This window comes from Sclerotinia sclerotiorum, genomic scaffold (genome assembly GCF_000146945.2).
Source record: "Sclerotinia sclerotiorum 1980 UF-70 scaffold_4 genomic scaffold, whole genome shotgun sequence".
Classification (NCBI taxonomy): Eukaryota; Fungi; Ascomycota; class Leotiomycetes; order Helotiales; family Sclerotiniaceae; genus Sclerotinia; species Sclerotinia sclerotiorum.
In genome coordinates this window covers 191,594-206,921 of record NW_001820832.1, presented here as the reverse complement: position 1 = coordinate 206,921, position 15,328 = coordinate 191,594, and the positions used below count along the sequence as shown (strand labels likewise).

At 43.5% G+C, this 15,328-nt stretch overlaps 5 protein-coding genes across 5 annotated transcripts; 3 read left to right on the top strand and 2 right to left on the bottom strand.

The window, feature by feature from the left end:
• Positions 1-1,340: 1,340 nt before the first annotated feature.
• On the bottom strand, positions 1,341-3,103 carry SS1G_03192 (predicted protein; the record flags this gene model as incomplete). Its single annotated transcript, XM_001595054.1, has 3 exons — positions 1,341-2,266; positions 2,320-2,635; positions 2,687-3,103. The coding sequence occupies 3 exons, from the start codon at positions 3,101-3,103 to the stop codon at positions 1,341-1,343; spliced, it is 1,659 nt and encodes a 552-aa protein (XP_001595104.1).
• A 1,677-nt stretch (positions 3,104-4,780) lies between these two features.
• On the top strand, positions 4,781-6,044 carry SS1G_03191 (hypothetical protein; the record flags this gene model as incomplete). The annotated part of the gene is made up of 3 exons (XM_001595053.1): positions 4,781-4,897; positions 5,089-5,328; positions 5,703-6,044. The coding sequence occupies 3 exons, from the start codon at positions 4,781-4,783 to the stop codon at positions 6,042-6,044; spliced, it is 699 nt and encodes a 232-aa protein (XP_001595103.1).
• Positions 6,045-7,123: 1,079 nt separating this feature from the next.
• Positions 7,124-8,949, top strand: SS1G_03190 (hypothetical protein; the record flags this gene model as incomplete). The annotated part of the gene is made up of 3 exons (XM_001595052.1): positions 7,124-7,460; positions 7,517-8,821; positions 8,876-8,949. 3 exons carry the CDS (start codon positions 7,124-7,126, stop codon positions 8,947-8,949), a joined length of 1,716 nt encoding a protein of 571 aa, XP_001595102.1.
• A 1,905-nt stretch (positions 8,950-10,854) lies between these two features.
• SS1G_03189 (hypothetical protein) lies at positions 10,855-13,632 on the top strand (the record flags this gene model as incomplete). Its single annotated transcript, XM_001595051.1, has 6 exons — positions 10,855-10,904; positions 10,968-10,995; positions 11,066-11,121; positions 11,191-11,440; positions 11,492-12,983; positions 13,037-13,632. 6 exons carry the CDS (start codon positions 10,855-10,857, stop codon positions 13,630-13,632), a joined length of 2,472 nt encoding a protein of 823 aa, XP_001595101.1.
• A 920-nt stretch (positions 13,633-14,552) lies between these two features.
• On the bottom strand, positions 14,553-15,107 carry SS1G_03188 (hypothetical protein; the record flags this gene model as incomplete). Its single annotated transcript, XM_001595050.1, has 2 exons — positions 14,553-14,922; positions 14,983-15,107. 2 exons carry the CDS (start codon positions 15,105-15,107, stop codon positions 14,553-14,555), a joined length of 495 nt encoding a protein of 164 aa, XP_001595100.1.
• Positions 15,108-15,328: the final 221 nt, after the last annotated feature.

The following is a 15,328-nucleotide window of genomic DNA, read 5'->3' as shown; positions in this document are numbered from 1 at the left end:
AGCATCCCCAAATCACCGAAATCTCCGAAAACCCCCGAACTTCCATCCATCAATATATCAGACCTTTAAAACTTCCTAAAGAACAATTATAAAACATAATGCAATAAGACTTAACAATTACTATGGTACTCTAGATCTAGGTATCTATGCGCTTGATAGAGCTATGTATTGTATCGAGCCTACAAGTTCTAAAACATCCCTCCGTATATAATGCAGATAAAAATTGAAAATTGAAAATTAATGCCATATAAATCTTACAACATCAAAGCTAAAGCTAAAATTTAAGATTGGAAATGGCTATATTAATTATAATAATTAAATCTATCATATATAACAATCACATCCCCTAAACCCCCCACTATAAACCAAAAACACCCAATTCCAAGCACATCCCCCACCCCAAAAAAAGCCACTCACAATCATCATCCCATCATCTGAAAACCCGCGAACCACCATAATAAGAAAAGCATAATCTAATTATCTTATATATCTTCCATAGAGTCAAGGATAGCATAAGATACACACACACACGTACACAAATATCCAACTGAATGATTTAAAATCTTTCTATAAAAAAAATACAGAAACTATATCGCTAGAGTTATATATATATGTACAAAGCTAATAAGACAGACAGACAATACAGACAACACAGAAAAGATAGACAGCAATCTATACTTTTTCTAAGTTTCTTCTCATATTCCCTTACCTATGCTACCACCTCGTTAATCCCTTTCCACTCTTCATCTAAGACTCACCTTGTGCATTCACACCCATCACACCTCGCTACTCCATCTCCCGTGCCACCGCAGGTCACACATTCATGTATTTATGTATTGATGTATTTGTTACCTGAAAGTAATGCATCAAAGCCTTATATATTCTGACAGTTGCATCGAGCTTTTAATTTCCAGCCCAAATCTGCCTTCTCGTTGATTTTGTAAGTTCATTCACCAATCCCCTTCCCTCCTTTCTTGTACCCTAAGCACATATCATCCCCCCACTCCATCTCCATCTCCATCCCCATCCTTATTCTCGTCATGACATTAAAATATTCTATACCTGTCAATCTCTGCTCCTCCTTTCCCCAGGAACCAAAAAAAAACAATAAATCAATAAATCATTCATCCACCCAATCAATCAACTACTAAACCCAAAAAAACTAACAAATGCTCCCCGCTCCACGCTATGCAATTATCATCGAATCAAGCACCAGGCTGGAACGAACAAATAGGTAGGTGGACATATATGTACAACAATGGAATGAAGATTCAAAATTCGTGAAACTTCATCTTTCGTACGCCACGCGCTCTGTTTGAGTTCTTCTGTTTCTTGTTTAATTAAAACCCAACACTTCTATCCAGAATTGAACTCGGAACACGTGAGCCTCTTCCAAATTCAATTTCATCACCGGGGTGATGTCTAAAAGCCGGATTCTCACTCGCTTTCCGTCGATGTGCCTCAGCGAATAAAGGATCAGGAACTTGTGACCGGTGGGTATATGAAATAGGAATTTCTGGCATTGCTGGCACTTCCATGTTACTTTGTTTCCTTTCCATCCGTCCCGTTTGTTGAGCTACCCATGACTTGACAGTACGAAATCGTGGAGCTGTCTCCTCCGACGTTGTTGTATATATGGTATCTCGATTCTGTGGCGCACCTTGGGATGCGGTCGTCCAAGAAAATCGGGAGACTGGAATTTGAGGAGGAGCACTGTCATCAGGCATTACAAGTGAATCGCCAAATCCTGAAGATATTGAGGATAAGTAGCTGATATGATTAGCTTCTTTTTGAGAAGGGTCATAAGCATTTGAAGATAGTCCTGAATTTTGAGATCTAATAGTTCCCATTTGAGAATAATAGAAGTCTGCATTGCTTGGAAACCCATATGATTGACCTGCACCGGCAGCTGAATTAGGAGACATGCCCGACGGTGACTGGTTGCTCCTGGTTGAGTTTTGTCTTTGGAGATCTGTACGTAACTCTCTTAAATTTACAGTTGCAGATCCTGGACGTCCGAGAGATACTTTGTTGTCGGGAGTACTGTAGCCAGCCATTTCCCTTTCAGCGTATTTTTCATCAATAGGATACCCATTTTGAGAAAGTTTGCCGCTAACATAACTGGGAGGGCGACCGGAGCCATCTCTGTTTCTTCTCCATCCATACCAACGAGCTTCTTCTTCTGATATCTCTCCCCTTGCTAGCCGATTTATTTTCTTCATTCTCATGACGAGATATATAATAGCTCCAAGGATGACGAATATTCCTATTTACCAAGATCAGCATCGATTAGACGTCAATCCATTCGAAGCAACAAACCTATTGAACCGGCACTTATCAAAAGCTTCTCTGCTAGAGGACCTAAATCACCATCATCGTGGTCACTTCCGCTCTGAGGTTGAGATGGTATCCCTGAAGGAAGTGGTGAAGCGTCATCTTCAAAAGGAGTCGGTGCAGCACTTGCGCTGATGGCCGCAAAGGCACTAAAAGTAGACGTGGTAGCCGCAGCAAAATCGCATGGAGCTCCATTGGAAATGGTACATAATCCTTTCCTTCCTGGCTGCCCTGAGCTCGGCATGCTAAATGCCGTTGATGAGCCTGTTGGAACTGATGGTACAACAGACGTGATGGATATCTGTATGTAGTTAGTACAGCCGGCTGATGAAAAGCTTTCGTCCCAACTTACAGAAGTTGATGGAGAAGATTCTGATGTCGATGTAGAACTTGGGGTGGCGACAACAACGACAGTCATTATACTTGACGAAGTAGTGATCGTAGTTTCTGTGGTCCAGGCAGTTGCTGTTTGTGTAGTCCAAGCAGTATCCGTTATTTGGGTCCACGCAGTTCTTGTGACTATTGGAATTGTTGAGCTATCTCTATTCCCATTGTCATTGCTGTTTCCATCTCTATTCCCATTATCATTGTCGCTTCCACCTCCATTATCTGTGGCGCTTCCGTCTCTATTCCCATTATCACTGACGTATCCATCTCCACTAACATTGTCGTTCCCATCCTTTTTCACCAATATCAGACCGTTCAACATAACATTCCTTCGAACCAATTGGTTCATGTATTGCTCTGATTGCTCTCTCATTGGTGCCATTGTCGTATTCATTCCTCCAGCAAGTCGCCGCTGCCCGTATCGCGACCGACAGAAGCTAATGGGATATGGTCATGAACTGATGAGTGTTTTCCTTGGTTCGCAATACAAGAGTGAGTGTGATAATGTAGATACCGGATCTCATGGAAAGAATAATGAAAGAAAGAATGTCACGATCCAGTCGTGTGTAGAACGCAAGTAAGAGAACAAACGGTTGACAAGGAAAAGCAATCAGGAAGCAGCCAAGTCGTGAACCTTGGGCCTTCCGAAAGATCGGAACTAGCTAATGAAGTGGAGAAAAGAGTGCGTTTTGGCAGACAGTCAAGAGAGTGGACGATCTTTGCTATTCTCGGAATGGTTATGCATTGAATTTGGATCTGGGGACGAACCGAAGGTTGTACAAAGAGACATCATGCAAAGCCGCCATAAACCTGCAAAGAATTGGTATATGCGACACGAGGGGGGGGGGGGGGGGGAAAGCCTGACCGGAAGATTACATACACTAGCAATAGTGTGCTCTTTCACTTTGTACCAGACTATATCGAGGTTGGTTCAGCGTTTCAAGCATTACTGCGTTTGGCGTAAGACTCTAGGCTGAGCATTGCCCCTGTTCAGAAGTACGAAGAATGCGGCAGATGGTTGCAAGACAACTAAGAAGCTCGCAGCTGCACGTCAGAGCTACTGACTGGTGGACAGACATTGCTTGGAAAAATTTGATGATATCTGGGACGGAGAGAGTGTTTCGCGCACTGTCCCCTGGTTTCATCACAGACCCGCTCAGCTTACCTATGTACTAGGTAGTATATGTGAAAAATAATAATTAGAACCTATGAAAGATTGTTTCAACTCATTGAAAAAGTGAGCGGAAGTACAATTATTGGGGCATGAATGTTGTTGTTGCACCTTCAAGAGGTTCGTGAGTGATGGAGGATCAAGAAGGAATGAGCTTCCAAACCTCCCGCAAGGCTGAATGAACACGGCATGAAGCTTTTCCGGCCGTGTTTCTAACTGACACTAGACTCTAAAAGGGCTTTTCCCCGAGTGCAAGCTAAACGGAGTACTCCGCATCACGTGTACATCAACCATTTTAAGCTGCGAAGGAGTTTGAGATTCCATAGAATGGTAATATCTAATTTATGAATCAAACGCTGTGAAAGGGAAGAGGGAGGAAAGGGAAGCGGTAAGCTCAATTCACAGTAACTGGTGAATTCCTCACCAAATTATATAAAGCAGTGCCTCTTTTCCTAGTACGTGAAAGTAGAAAGTGTGTAGGGAAGTATCCGAAACATCATGAAATCTTCAATATAAAGTAATTTACACTTCAATGCATTCATTGTAAGATCTTACGTATGCCATCTTCAAGATTCTTCATAGCCACGCACCTCAAAGTATCGTGGCTTGCCTAGTAATATCTTTCACTTTCGGTTCCGTCGCTACTTTTGAAATTAAAATCAATTGGCCCAGAACGCTAAGTTTTAAGGGAAGAAAGCTGCAGCAGATAACGGATATCACCCAATTCTTGTATCAAGGTTTTTCCTCGGATAACACTACTACATGGAGCATAAAATTGAGGATGGGAACAATCGTGAAAACTATGATAAAGTCTAAATAAACTCACATTTCTACATCATCAATACTAGTCTACGTCTCACTTTGACTCTCCACTTGGTTTTATTTACAATGGCTTTCACCATATCTCGGCTTACTGAAGACGATATTCCTGGCGCTGTGAGCGTTATTCAGGAAGCATTCAAAGAAGACCCCTACAACCTTTGGATTTACAATGATCGATCTAAGGTAATTAAACTCTTATTTCTTCACGTTCAATCTTGCTTTGATGTTCGTTCTTTTCTTCAAGCACTGCATTGTAGCAAGCAATTGTTTCGCTTCGCACTTAGTTACCTCGACTCGCTGAAATCATGGCGAAGGCGTGTTTCGTGATACCTGATACCATCATGTTTGTTCATCATTGACATAGACTTTGACAGCTGAACCTAGTGAGAAACTCGGTATCTCTCGGTATTCGATGTCGATGGGGCATGCGAAACGGCTTGTTCTATGTGGCTAAAGACTCTGAAAGCCAACGAATTTTAGGCGTTGCAATGTGGTTACCACCTAAATCTTCTGGAACGCCCGAAACATGGGCAGAATGGTTTGATGGTTGGAAGATGTGGATTCAACAAGTAGGCATGAATATTTGGTACGGTCGAGGTGGCTTAAATGTGAAGGTAAGAAAGCTCAGTCAATATCACACATTTCGTCTTCCTTCCCTAGCCGAATCCTCAAAGTCATGAGAGTGCCCTTTGTCTTACTGCATTGCCCGTAATCTTTCTTCAATTTCGTGGGTAATTGTCGTATGGACTTCAACCTAATTGCTAGGTTTGTGTTTGGGAAGAAACTCTATTCGAGATGAGACTGTTGAAGGTCTTTTGCCGAGTCCTACAAGCAACAAGCCAGGCATGCAAGCAATGGCTAAGTCAGCCCTACCCTGTTGCTTTCGAAAATTTCTTCAATCTTTTGAGACGTACTATACCTTCATCACCATTTCTAGCCATGAAAGTTTGACGACGCTCGAAGGGATACTAACACAATCGCGCCACAGCGTTATTATATCTGGAAGAATAGGCAAGCAGAAGCTCAATCCGAGATTTGGACAGATCCTCGAGGGTACTTCTTTCTAAATATAATGGTTGTTCATCCTGACGCCCAGGGGAGGGGAATTGGAAAGGCGTTAGCCAAGGAAGTAACAAAAGTTGCTGATGCAGAAGGACAAAGATGCTATCTTGAATCTAGTCGGGATATTCCCAACATGAAGATATACGAATCCTTTGGATTCCACTTTGAAAAGAAAATGGTTTGTGACGATGAAGGTGACACCTGCAATATCTACTGTATGGTCAGAGAGCCACAAGCAAAGTTGAAAGGATCTAAGAAGGATGTATGAGACTGTAGGTCTCTATGCCACTGCAGGTGCACACGCTAGACGCTCATTCTTCTCTGCTGAAAGGTAAAGAGTCATCGCTGTTGTTCTTGCCTCATGCACACGCATTAGATGGACCTTAAAAGCCATGTTACTTGGACAACTCGAAATTTCGCAAGATTTGGAGTAGTTGGCTAATCATTATTGACACTTTTCGGTCGTTCGGAAATCTGGTGAACCTTCCAAGATCTCCGAAGAACGGAGAGAGTGTGTGAGTTTGTAGATAGTACTGGGCGGTTATATGTACTCCATAAAGGATACTATGAGCCACTTCAATCTCTAGGTATAATGGACCATGTTAAAAGATAAGGCGCCGAGACTCTGATTCTGGTGGCAGACTCCACATACGTGACATTTTCAAGTAGGAGCGAAGAAAATTATATTGCAGTGTCACCGAAGTACCTCCTAATAAAAAAATAAGTAGACCCACGATTGCACAATTCCAACATTTACCGGGTAGCTTGGTTGGTACGGTAAGCTTACTAGACAATTTACAATGCCATGACTTCGGCTTCCTGTTCTTTTAAATACGGACAGTACCGGAACTGACATCCAAGTCGGTCAGAGCTCAACAAACAAATTAAATAATAAATAATTAGCTGGAAAATTGATAAGTTGCGATACCGGTATATGAGTGATCAGTGATGAGTGATTTATTCAGACTCCAGTTTCTAAAGTCTTGTCCTTTGTTTGAATTGTTTCCGAGGTTATTTGTTCAATTTTCACAGGTGCTCGTTCATGCGCATGTCAATAATACCTAGATATCTACCCATCTTGAGTTGTGTTGCATTGGTGTATAGGGAAAAGAGGCTGATTCAGCTGGTGAGCTTATCTTTTTATCGTCTCCCGGGGCGTAATTTTATCCTTGCAGATTTTAGCTTGGCATCTGATCCTAGCTTTTATCAAAATAAAAATTCCCTCTCGATTGATAATTTTATATTTTTAACCTCCCATTGCACTTCTTCATCACTCCACGAGTCCCTCCTAAAGACCCTCACCTCCTCAATTTCAGGAGTTTTAGGAGTATGGCGTTAGCGACAAGAATGATGAGGCTACCAACCTCAGCTGTTGGTATTCGCACTGTCGCTCAACGATCATATGCGACGTCGAATCGGGCCCTTTTCTCACATGCGCGACCCAACGCCCGAGTCAACGTTGACAAGAGCAAAATCTCTCGAATTGCTCAACGGACCTACGCAGATGTTGCTCCTGTCAATGTTAAGAAGCCCAAGCGATTTCGATTCTTGACGTACACTTGGCGTCTTACATATTTGTCTTTGATCGGAGGAGCCGCTTATCTTGGTTATGAAGTTTGGGAACTTCGACATCCAGAGGAGCAATTTCAGCCAGACCCAACCAAGAAGAATTTGGTCATTCTTGGTACGCACAATACGTGTCTCCACTTTCCATATGGATAGCTGACATCAGTGGGCTAGGTACTGGATGGGGTGCTGTATCTCTTTTGAAAAAGCTCGACACGGAAAATTACAATGTCATTGTTATCTCTCCACGAAACTACTTCCTGTTTACCCCTCTTTTGCCATCATGTACAACTGGTACCGTCGAGCACAGATCTATCATGGAACCTATTCGAAGCATAACCAGACACAAAAAGGCTGCTGTTAAGTTTTACGAGGCCGAAGCCACAAAAATCGACCCCGAGAAAAAAACCATCTCGATTAACGACAATTCTGATGTTAAAGGGGCTTCGCATACTACCGAAGTCTCATATGATATGTTGGTTGTAAGTGTTGGTGCTGAAAACGCCACTTTTGGAATTCCCGGTGTCAGAGAGCACTCGTGCTTCTTGAAGGAGATTGGCGACGCACAAGCGATCAGGAAGAAGATCATGGACTGTGTAGAGACTGCTACTTTCAAGGACCAATCACCAGAGGAGGTTGAGCGTCTGTTGCACATGGTTGTCGTTGGGGGTGGACCTACTGGTGTTGAATTTGCTGGTGAGCTTCAAGATTTCTTCGACCAAGATATCAAGAAGTGGGTTCCAGAAATCAGCGACAAGTTTAAGGTTACTCTCATCGAGGCTCTTCCAAATGTTCTTCCTATGTTCTCCAAGCAATTGATTGAATACACAGAGTCAACCTTCAAAGAGGAGAAGATTACTATCAAGACGAAGACAGCCGTCAAGAAGGTCACCGACAAGACAGTCGAAGCCGAGGCCACTGGACCAGATGGAAAGAAGTTCACTGAGGTCATGCCTTACGGTCTCCTTGTATGGGCCACCGGAAACGCTGTCCGCCCTGTCGTCAAGGATCTCATGGCACAAATTCCTGCTCAAAAAGATTCAAGGAGAGGTCTTGCCGTAAATGAGTATCTCGTTGTTCAAGGAACTAAGGACATATGGGCCACTGGAGATTGCGCAGTCGCCGGATATGCACCAACAGCTCAAGTAGCATCACAAGAAGGAGCTTTCTTAGCTCGTTTATTTAACACAATGGCGAAGACCGATACTATCGAACATGAAATCCAGGAATTAAGTTCTTCCCTGAACCTTGGCCCTGGAAATGCTGCCGAAATTGCCAAAGAGATTGAAGCACACGAGAAGCAATTGAGGAGAATCAAGGACATCAAGCCATTCCACTACACCCATCAAGGTTCTTTGGCATACATTGGTAGTGAAAGAGCCGTTGCAGATGTCAGCTGGTTGAATGGTAACTTTGCCACTGGTGGTAATTTGACATACTTGTTCTGGAGAAGTGCATACTTGAGCATGTGCTTTAGCAGTAAGTTTTCCAGCCCCCTTACCTCCTGCTTGTTCTTACTAACATAAATTCCAGCACGCAACCGTGTTTTGGTGGTCCTCGACTGGCTTAAATCCAAGACTTTCGGTCGTGACGTTTCTAGAGAATAGATGATGAGGGAAAGGACAAAAAGAAAATGGGCGGTTGGTCGGGATAGATGGGAATCGGGAGCGCATGTAACAAATAACGAGTTTTCGGGATAGACTGGTTTGGTTTCTTCTTAAACTTTGCAATGGTGTTTTTTATAGAATCTCCGGCTCGAGCTCATGGCGAGTCATTCAGGGAGTTGGAGGGAGGGGCAATAGTATATGATGAGAATCGAATGAAAATGATCATTTTCTCTCCTTCTACTATCGAGAATCTTTGCATAGGTGGGGTGTGATATCATGGGTGTATTAAGGATTTACGTAGATGCTTGTATCTATCAAAATAGTATACTCCTCTCCGACCATGCACATCTTTAGTCTTCTCTTCTGTGAATAAGGATTAGAGCACTTCCTATTTCTAGCATCGTAGCCTCGTTGGTAGACTGTAATTCGCCTTCCCTCTATCCCAATTCAATCCATAAACGCGCGTGCGAAACCGAAAGAACAAATACCTACTAGGCACTAAACCATTGTTCCGCATCGTCCTGAGGTAATTGTAAAAGGTATTATATATCATTTACTTCGAAAGGTAACTCAACATCTCCAAATATAGCACCCATTCTATCCACACAAAAACAGTACGCATAATCAATAATCTAGAACTTTCTAGAATAGTGAGCAGTGAAGAAGACTTTTCGCCTTCATGGTACACGGGAATCGTGGGAGCCACCATATATATGTCATGAAACGTGGTACCGAGTAAGGAAAGTTTGCCTTCGTTTTTAAATTGGTGTGGTGTACCATCGGCAAACTTTTTATCTTTCATTTTCCCTTTTTTTCTTCATTGTATAGAGAATGTGTGAATATGTATAGCTAGGTAGTAGAAGCTGTGAGATAGTAATGGAGTTAAAAAGTTTGGGACTGGAGCTTGGAGCTTGGAGCTTGGAGCTTAAGGTCCAAACCCTACTTACCTAGTTGTATGTGTTGATATTGGCTGGTAAAAGTAATTAGTGGTGTACTCTGTATGTCTTCATGACTCGGGTCCTGACAGGTTAGATTTGGGGTAAGTCTTTAGTTCCGGTAAATGCTTTCTAGCCTTATGTCTGAGCTGGTTGTTTGTAGAGGTAGCTAAGGTAGCTAAGGGTCGTGGAGATGTTGATTACTAAATAGGTAAAAATGGAGGAATGAATGGAATGAACAGTTAATAGATGTTATTGTAATGTGTCAAGTGAAATATGAAGGAGATAAACATTGCCTATATAATTGAATATAACTAAAAATATATTCCATCAATTAATTATGTTAATACCAGGGATTCTACAACATTCTTTGCCATGCGAGGCTGATGACTTAATTGCTTAATTGAACCTGGGAACATACTGTGCTCTCCCGTAGCAGGCAATTGCGTCCATTGCGTTCACTGTTCACTCACGCCCCAGACAACCTTGTGCGTGGCCTTCTCGTTGCCTATTTTATCGATTATTCACCCATTTTTACTATTTGCCCCATACGTACAGACCAGATTACCAGACAAGAAACGCCTTACAAAAGTTAGACTGTACGGGTAACACTGTGCTAAGCGGAAGAAACCAATAGAAAGAATCAGGCTATCGACTGACTTAGCGTGGTTCCGTCATATTTCTAGGAACGCTACTGAGTACTGTAGTACCTTTAAACTACGATACCCTTAAGCTGTCTTGATCTTCTTGATCTCCAACACAACATCTTTCTTTCCATAAATTCTTTACCAAATCATCCATTCATCCACCCTCCCTTTTTGAGGATCAATCTATCTTCCATCCATCCTCTTTCCTACTCCGATCAAGAAGTTTTTAATTTTACTAGTCGTCGATACTGGGCGATTGCAAAAGATAAAATCATCAAAACCTTTAGAGCTGTTGTCGACTGTTCAGGTCAATATTTATCAAAATGTCTGCTGAACCCGACCACGTCGAGCACAAGAAGAAGGTTAACCTCAAGTAAGCAATATCTCCATCTGCCAGTTTCCTATCTTGAGGATACAGTTCTAACATTATATCTAGTGATGCATCTGGTGCTGAGCATAAGGGCGTAAGTCATCTACAAACCGCCACAGTCTTTGACAATAGCAAGATCAAACACTAACCAGTATTCAATGCAGAACGATGATGTTGCAACTGCAATTTTAAAAAAGAAGAAGAAGCCAAACTCGTTGATGTGAGTATATCCAACAAACACCCCACCTTCCTTGGCCGGTGCTTTGAAACTGATATGCGGTGGCAACAGGGTTACCGATGCTGTCAACGATGATAACTCCGTTATTGCCCTCTCCAACAATACCATGGAAACGTTACAATTGTTCCGTGGAGATACTGTTTTAGTAAAGGGCAAGAAGCGCAAGGATACTGTTCTCATCGTCCTTGCTGATGATGACCTCGACGATGGAAGCGCACGTATGAACCGTGTTGTTAGACATAATCTCCGCGTTAAGCACGGTGACATCGTTACCGTTCACCCATGTCCTGATATCAAATATGTAAGTAACAAAAGATCCACAGGCATCTCCAATATGCTAATATGTGCATAGGCCAAGCGCATCGCAGTCCTTCCTATCGCCGATACCGTCGAAGGTCTTACCGGCTCTCTATTTGATGTATTCTTAGCACCATATTTCCGCGAAGCCTACCGACCTGTGCGACAAGGAGATCTCTTCACAGTTCGAGGTGGTATGAGACAAGTCGAGTTTAAGGTTGTCGAGGTTGACCCACCGGAGTACGGAATTGTTGCTCAAGATACAGTTATCCATTGCGAAGGAGAGCCAATCCAACGTGAGGATGAAGAAGGGAATTTGAATGAGGTTGGGTACGACGATATTGGAGGATGCAGAAAACAAATGGCACAAATCCGAGAGATGGTCGAGTTGCCATTAAGACATCCTCAACTATTTAAATCTATCGGTATCAAGCCTCCTCGTGGTGTTCTCATGTTTGGTCCACCAGGTACTGGTAAGACCCTCATGGCTAGAGCTGTGGCAAACGAGACTGGAGCTTTCTTTTTCCTGATCAACGGACCCGAGATCATGTCAAAGATGGCTGGTGAGTCTGAATCAAATTTGCGTAAAGCTTTCGAAGAGGCTGAGAAGAACTCGCCTGCTATCATTTTTATCGATGAAATCGATTCTATCGCACCCAAGCGTGACAAGACCAATGGAGAGGTTGAACGTCGTGTTGTTTCACAATTGCTCACACTCATGGACGGTATGAAGGCTAGATCCAATGTTGTTGTTATGGCAGCTACCAATAGGCCGAACTCCATTGATCCAGCTCTTCGTCGTTTCGGTCGTTTCGATCGTGAAGTCGATATCGGTATCCCTGATCCAACTGGTCGTCTCGAAATTCTCCAAATCCACACCAAGAACATGAAGTTGGGTGACGATGTTGATCTCGAGCAAATTGCTTCCGAGACTCACGGTTACGTTGGTTCTGATGTTGCCTCCCTCTGCTCTGAAGCTGCCATGCAACAAATTCGTGAGAAGATGGATCTCATTGATCTTGATGAGGACACTATCGACGCCGAGGTTCTCGACTCCCTCGGTGTTACCATGGAGAACTTCCGTTTTGCCCTTGGTGTTTCCAACCCATCTGCTCTTCGCGAAGTTGCAGTTGTCGAGGTTCCAAACGTTCGCTGGGACGATATTGGAGGTTTGGAAGAAGTCAAGCGCGAGCTCATCGAGAGCGTGCAGTACCCCGTCGATCACCCCGAGAAATTCCTCAAGTTTGGTCTTTCTCCATCTCGTGGTGTCTTGTTCTACGGTCCTCCTGGTACTGGTAAGACCTTGCTTGCCAAGGCCGTTGCCAATGAATGTTCCGCCAACTTCATTTCCGTCAAGGGTCCAGAGTTGTTGAGTATGTGGTTTGGTGAATCTGAGAGCAATATCAGAGATATTTTCGACAAAGCTCGTGCCGCTGCACCTTGTGTTGTTTTCCTCGATGAATTGGATTCTATTGCCAAGTCCCGTGGTGGATCTAATGGTGATGCTGGTGGAGCTTCCGATCGCGTTGTCAACCAACTTTTGACTGGTAAGTGTATTTGGTTTTGAAATTATGTGAATTGGTAAGCTAACCCTACTTAGAAATGGATGGCATGACTTCAAAGAAGAACGTCTTCGTTATTGGTGCTACAAACAGACCCGAGCAACTCGACAATGCTCTCTGCAGACCCGGTCGTCTCGATACTCTCGTCTACGTTCCTCTTCCAAACGAGAGCTCTCGTGCTGGTATCCTCAAGGCCCAACTCAGAAAGACCCCAGTTGCCGATGATGTCGACCTCAGCTACATTGCGTCTCGTACTCACGGATTCTCTGGTGCCGATTTGGGATTCATCACCCAACGTGCCGTGAAGCTCGCTATCAAGGAATCTATTTCTCTGGATATTGAACGCCGCAAGGCTCTTGAAGCGGCCGGTGGGGATGTCGACATGGAGGATGAAGATGTTGAGGACCCAGTACCTAAATTGACCAAGGCTCATTTCGAGGAGGCTATGTCACAAGCTAGACGATCAGTGTCCGATGTTGAAATCCGCCGATATGAGGCATTTGCTCAGAGCATGAAGAGCTCTGGACCTGGGGCTTTCTTCAAGTTCCCTGAAGCTGGTGAGGCCGCCGAGGCTAACGGAGGAGGTGCTGGTGGATTTGGTGATGCTGGTAACGACGATAGCCTTTACGACTAGATCTGTATTTGTAATATTTTTCTACGTCATCTACAGCATACACATGAGAACCCGACGAACGTTTGGGAGGGCTTTTGACCCGGTGGAATTTGATATGGGCTTCTATGACATTCGACATAGCCAAGTTTCATTCATGGCGCCTAAAATCATTGTATCAAGCCAAGAGTTGCGATAGGTATGGAGATTTTTCATTCATAGCGATATATGGTCAAGGTGGTGCCCTCAGCATAGAATGCATTATAAAAACATTTCATAAAATTTCCATCATGCATGTATTCTTGGTGAAATGGATTTTTGAGATATAATGACTTGTAAAAAGATCTATAGAGATACGGATCCCAGAACGCCTCTTAGGTATGTATGTATGATGTTTTGACTTATTTTACATGATACCCTTCAATCATCTAACATTTGTTATAAGTGAAAAGTATGTATGTACGATAAAATCGCGTAGAGGATCCCAGCCTAATGACTTCTTTCATTTCCCAAGTCCCAAACCCAATCTCCAAATGCCATTTTGTACGCCTTGTATATATACCCTCAGATGTGGTGTGATTATCGCTTATGTTGAAAACATCCCTTTCTCTGCTTTCACTGTGAGTGTGTAGTACCCATCCTAAACGATGTGTAGCTAGGGGAAGTTCCGGGTGTTGGGATAGGTTCGTTGATATCCATATCCATCCATATTAATATCTGCCGTGCGTATATATCGAGGATGGACACGCCGCCCCCCTCCAGAAAAAAAAAAGCAGGTTGCTTGCTTGCTTGTTTGCCTGCTGCCACTATCCTTTTCTTCCTTGCTTCTATGCTCTGTACTCATCTAGATCCTTATTCCCAGAAATCTCCACATTATTCATTATTTCCCATCCCTCATTCCTAGGAACCCAAACCATAAAAATGATAATACCACAGCTTAGTGTTCACTCTACCACTTCACACACAGCCTCTAGTGACTCCCTCGTAATTCTCACTCCTTCCTCTACTACATTTTTCGGCAACGCAAGACTTTGTCCGCGTTCGCCACGGCCTTTTACAGTGCCTTCTTTTTCTTTCTTATCTTTTTCCTTGTCTGCGGAGGTAGAGGTACTTGTGGATGTGGAACCATTGACGCCGTTGGTAGAGGAGGATTGAGCGAGTGTATCAGCTCGTATGTCTTCGAGGACTTTGGCCATCAGAACGGGGAATGTGGTGTATTTTCCTGAGCGGAGGAGGGAGAGAGCGTGAGTTTGGATTAGGGTGGGCCAGTTGGTGGGGGAGGAGTGGAGGGAATGGAGGAGGGTTTCTTGGATTCTGTGGAGTGGGAGGGGATGTTAGTGAGGGATTTTGGGTTTGGGAGCGGGAGGGACATACTTGGCGACATGTCCATCTTTTAATAGTAGAGAGTTTATTTGTGATCGTAAATCTGCATCTTGGGTTGTGGGGGTATAGTTTGCGGCGCTCTTGGATACGCGGACAGGAGTGGTGGGTTCGGACATTGTAAGAGACTGAGTGACTGAGTGGTTTGAATAAATTCGCAGTTGGAACTTGGGGTGTCAGTTTTGGTCTTGTGTGTTTTCACCCTGTAGAGGAGACACAAGGAGCTAGCTAGATTATCCGAGAGACTATGAAGTGGATGGATGATTGATCGGAGCGCAGAGGATGGAAAGATAGTCTGAAGATTAGATTTGTGAAGGAAGATGGAGATTTGGTTTGGAAT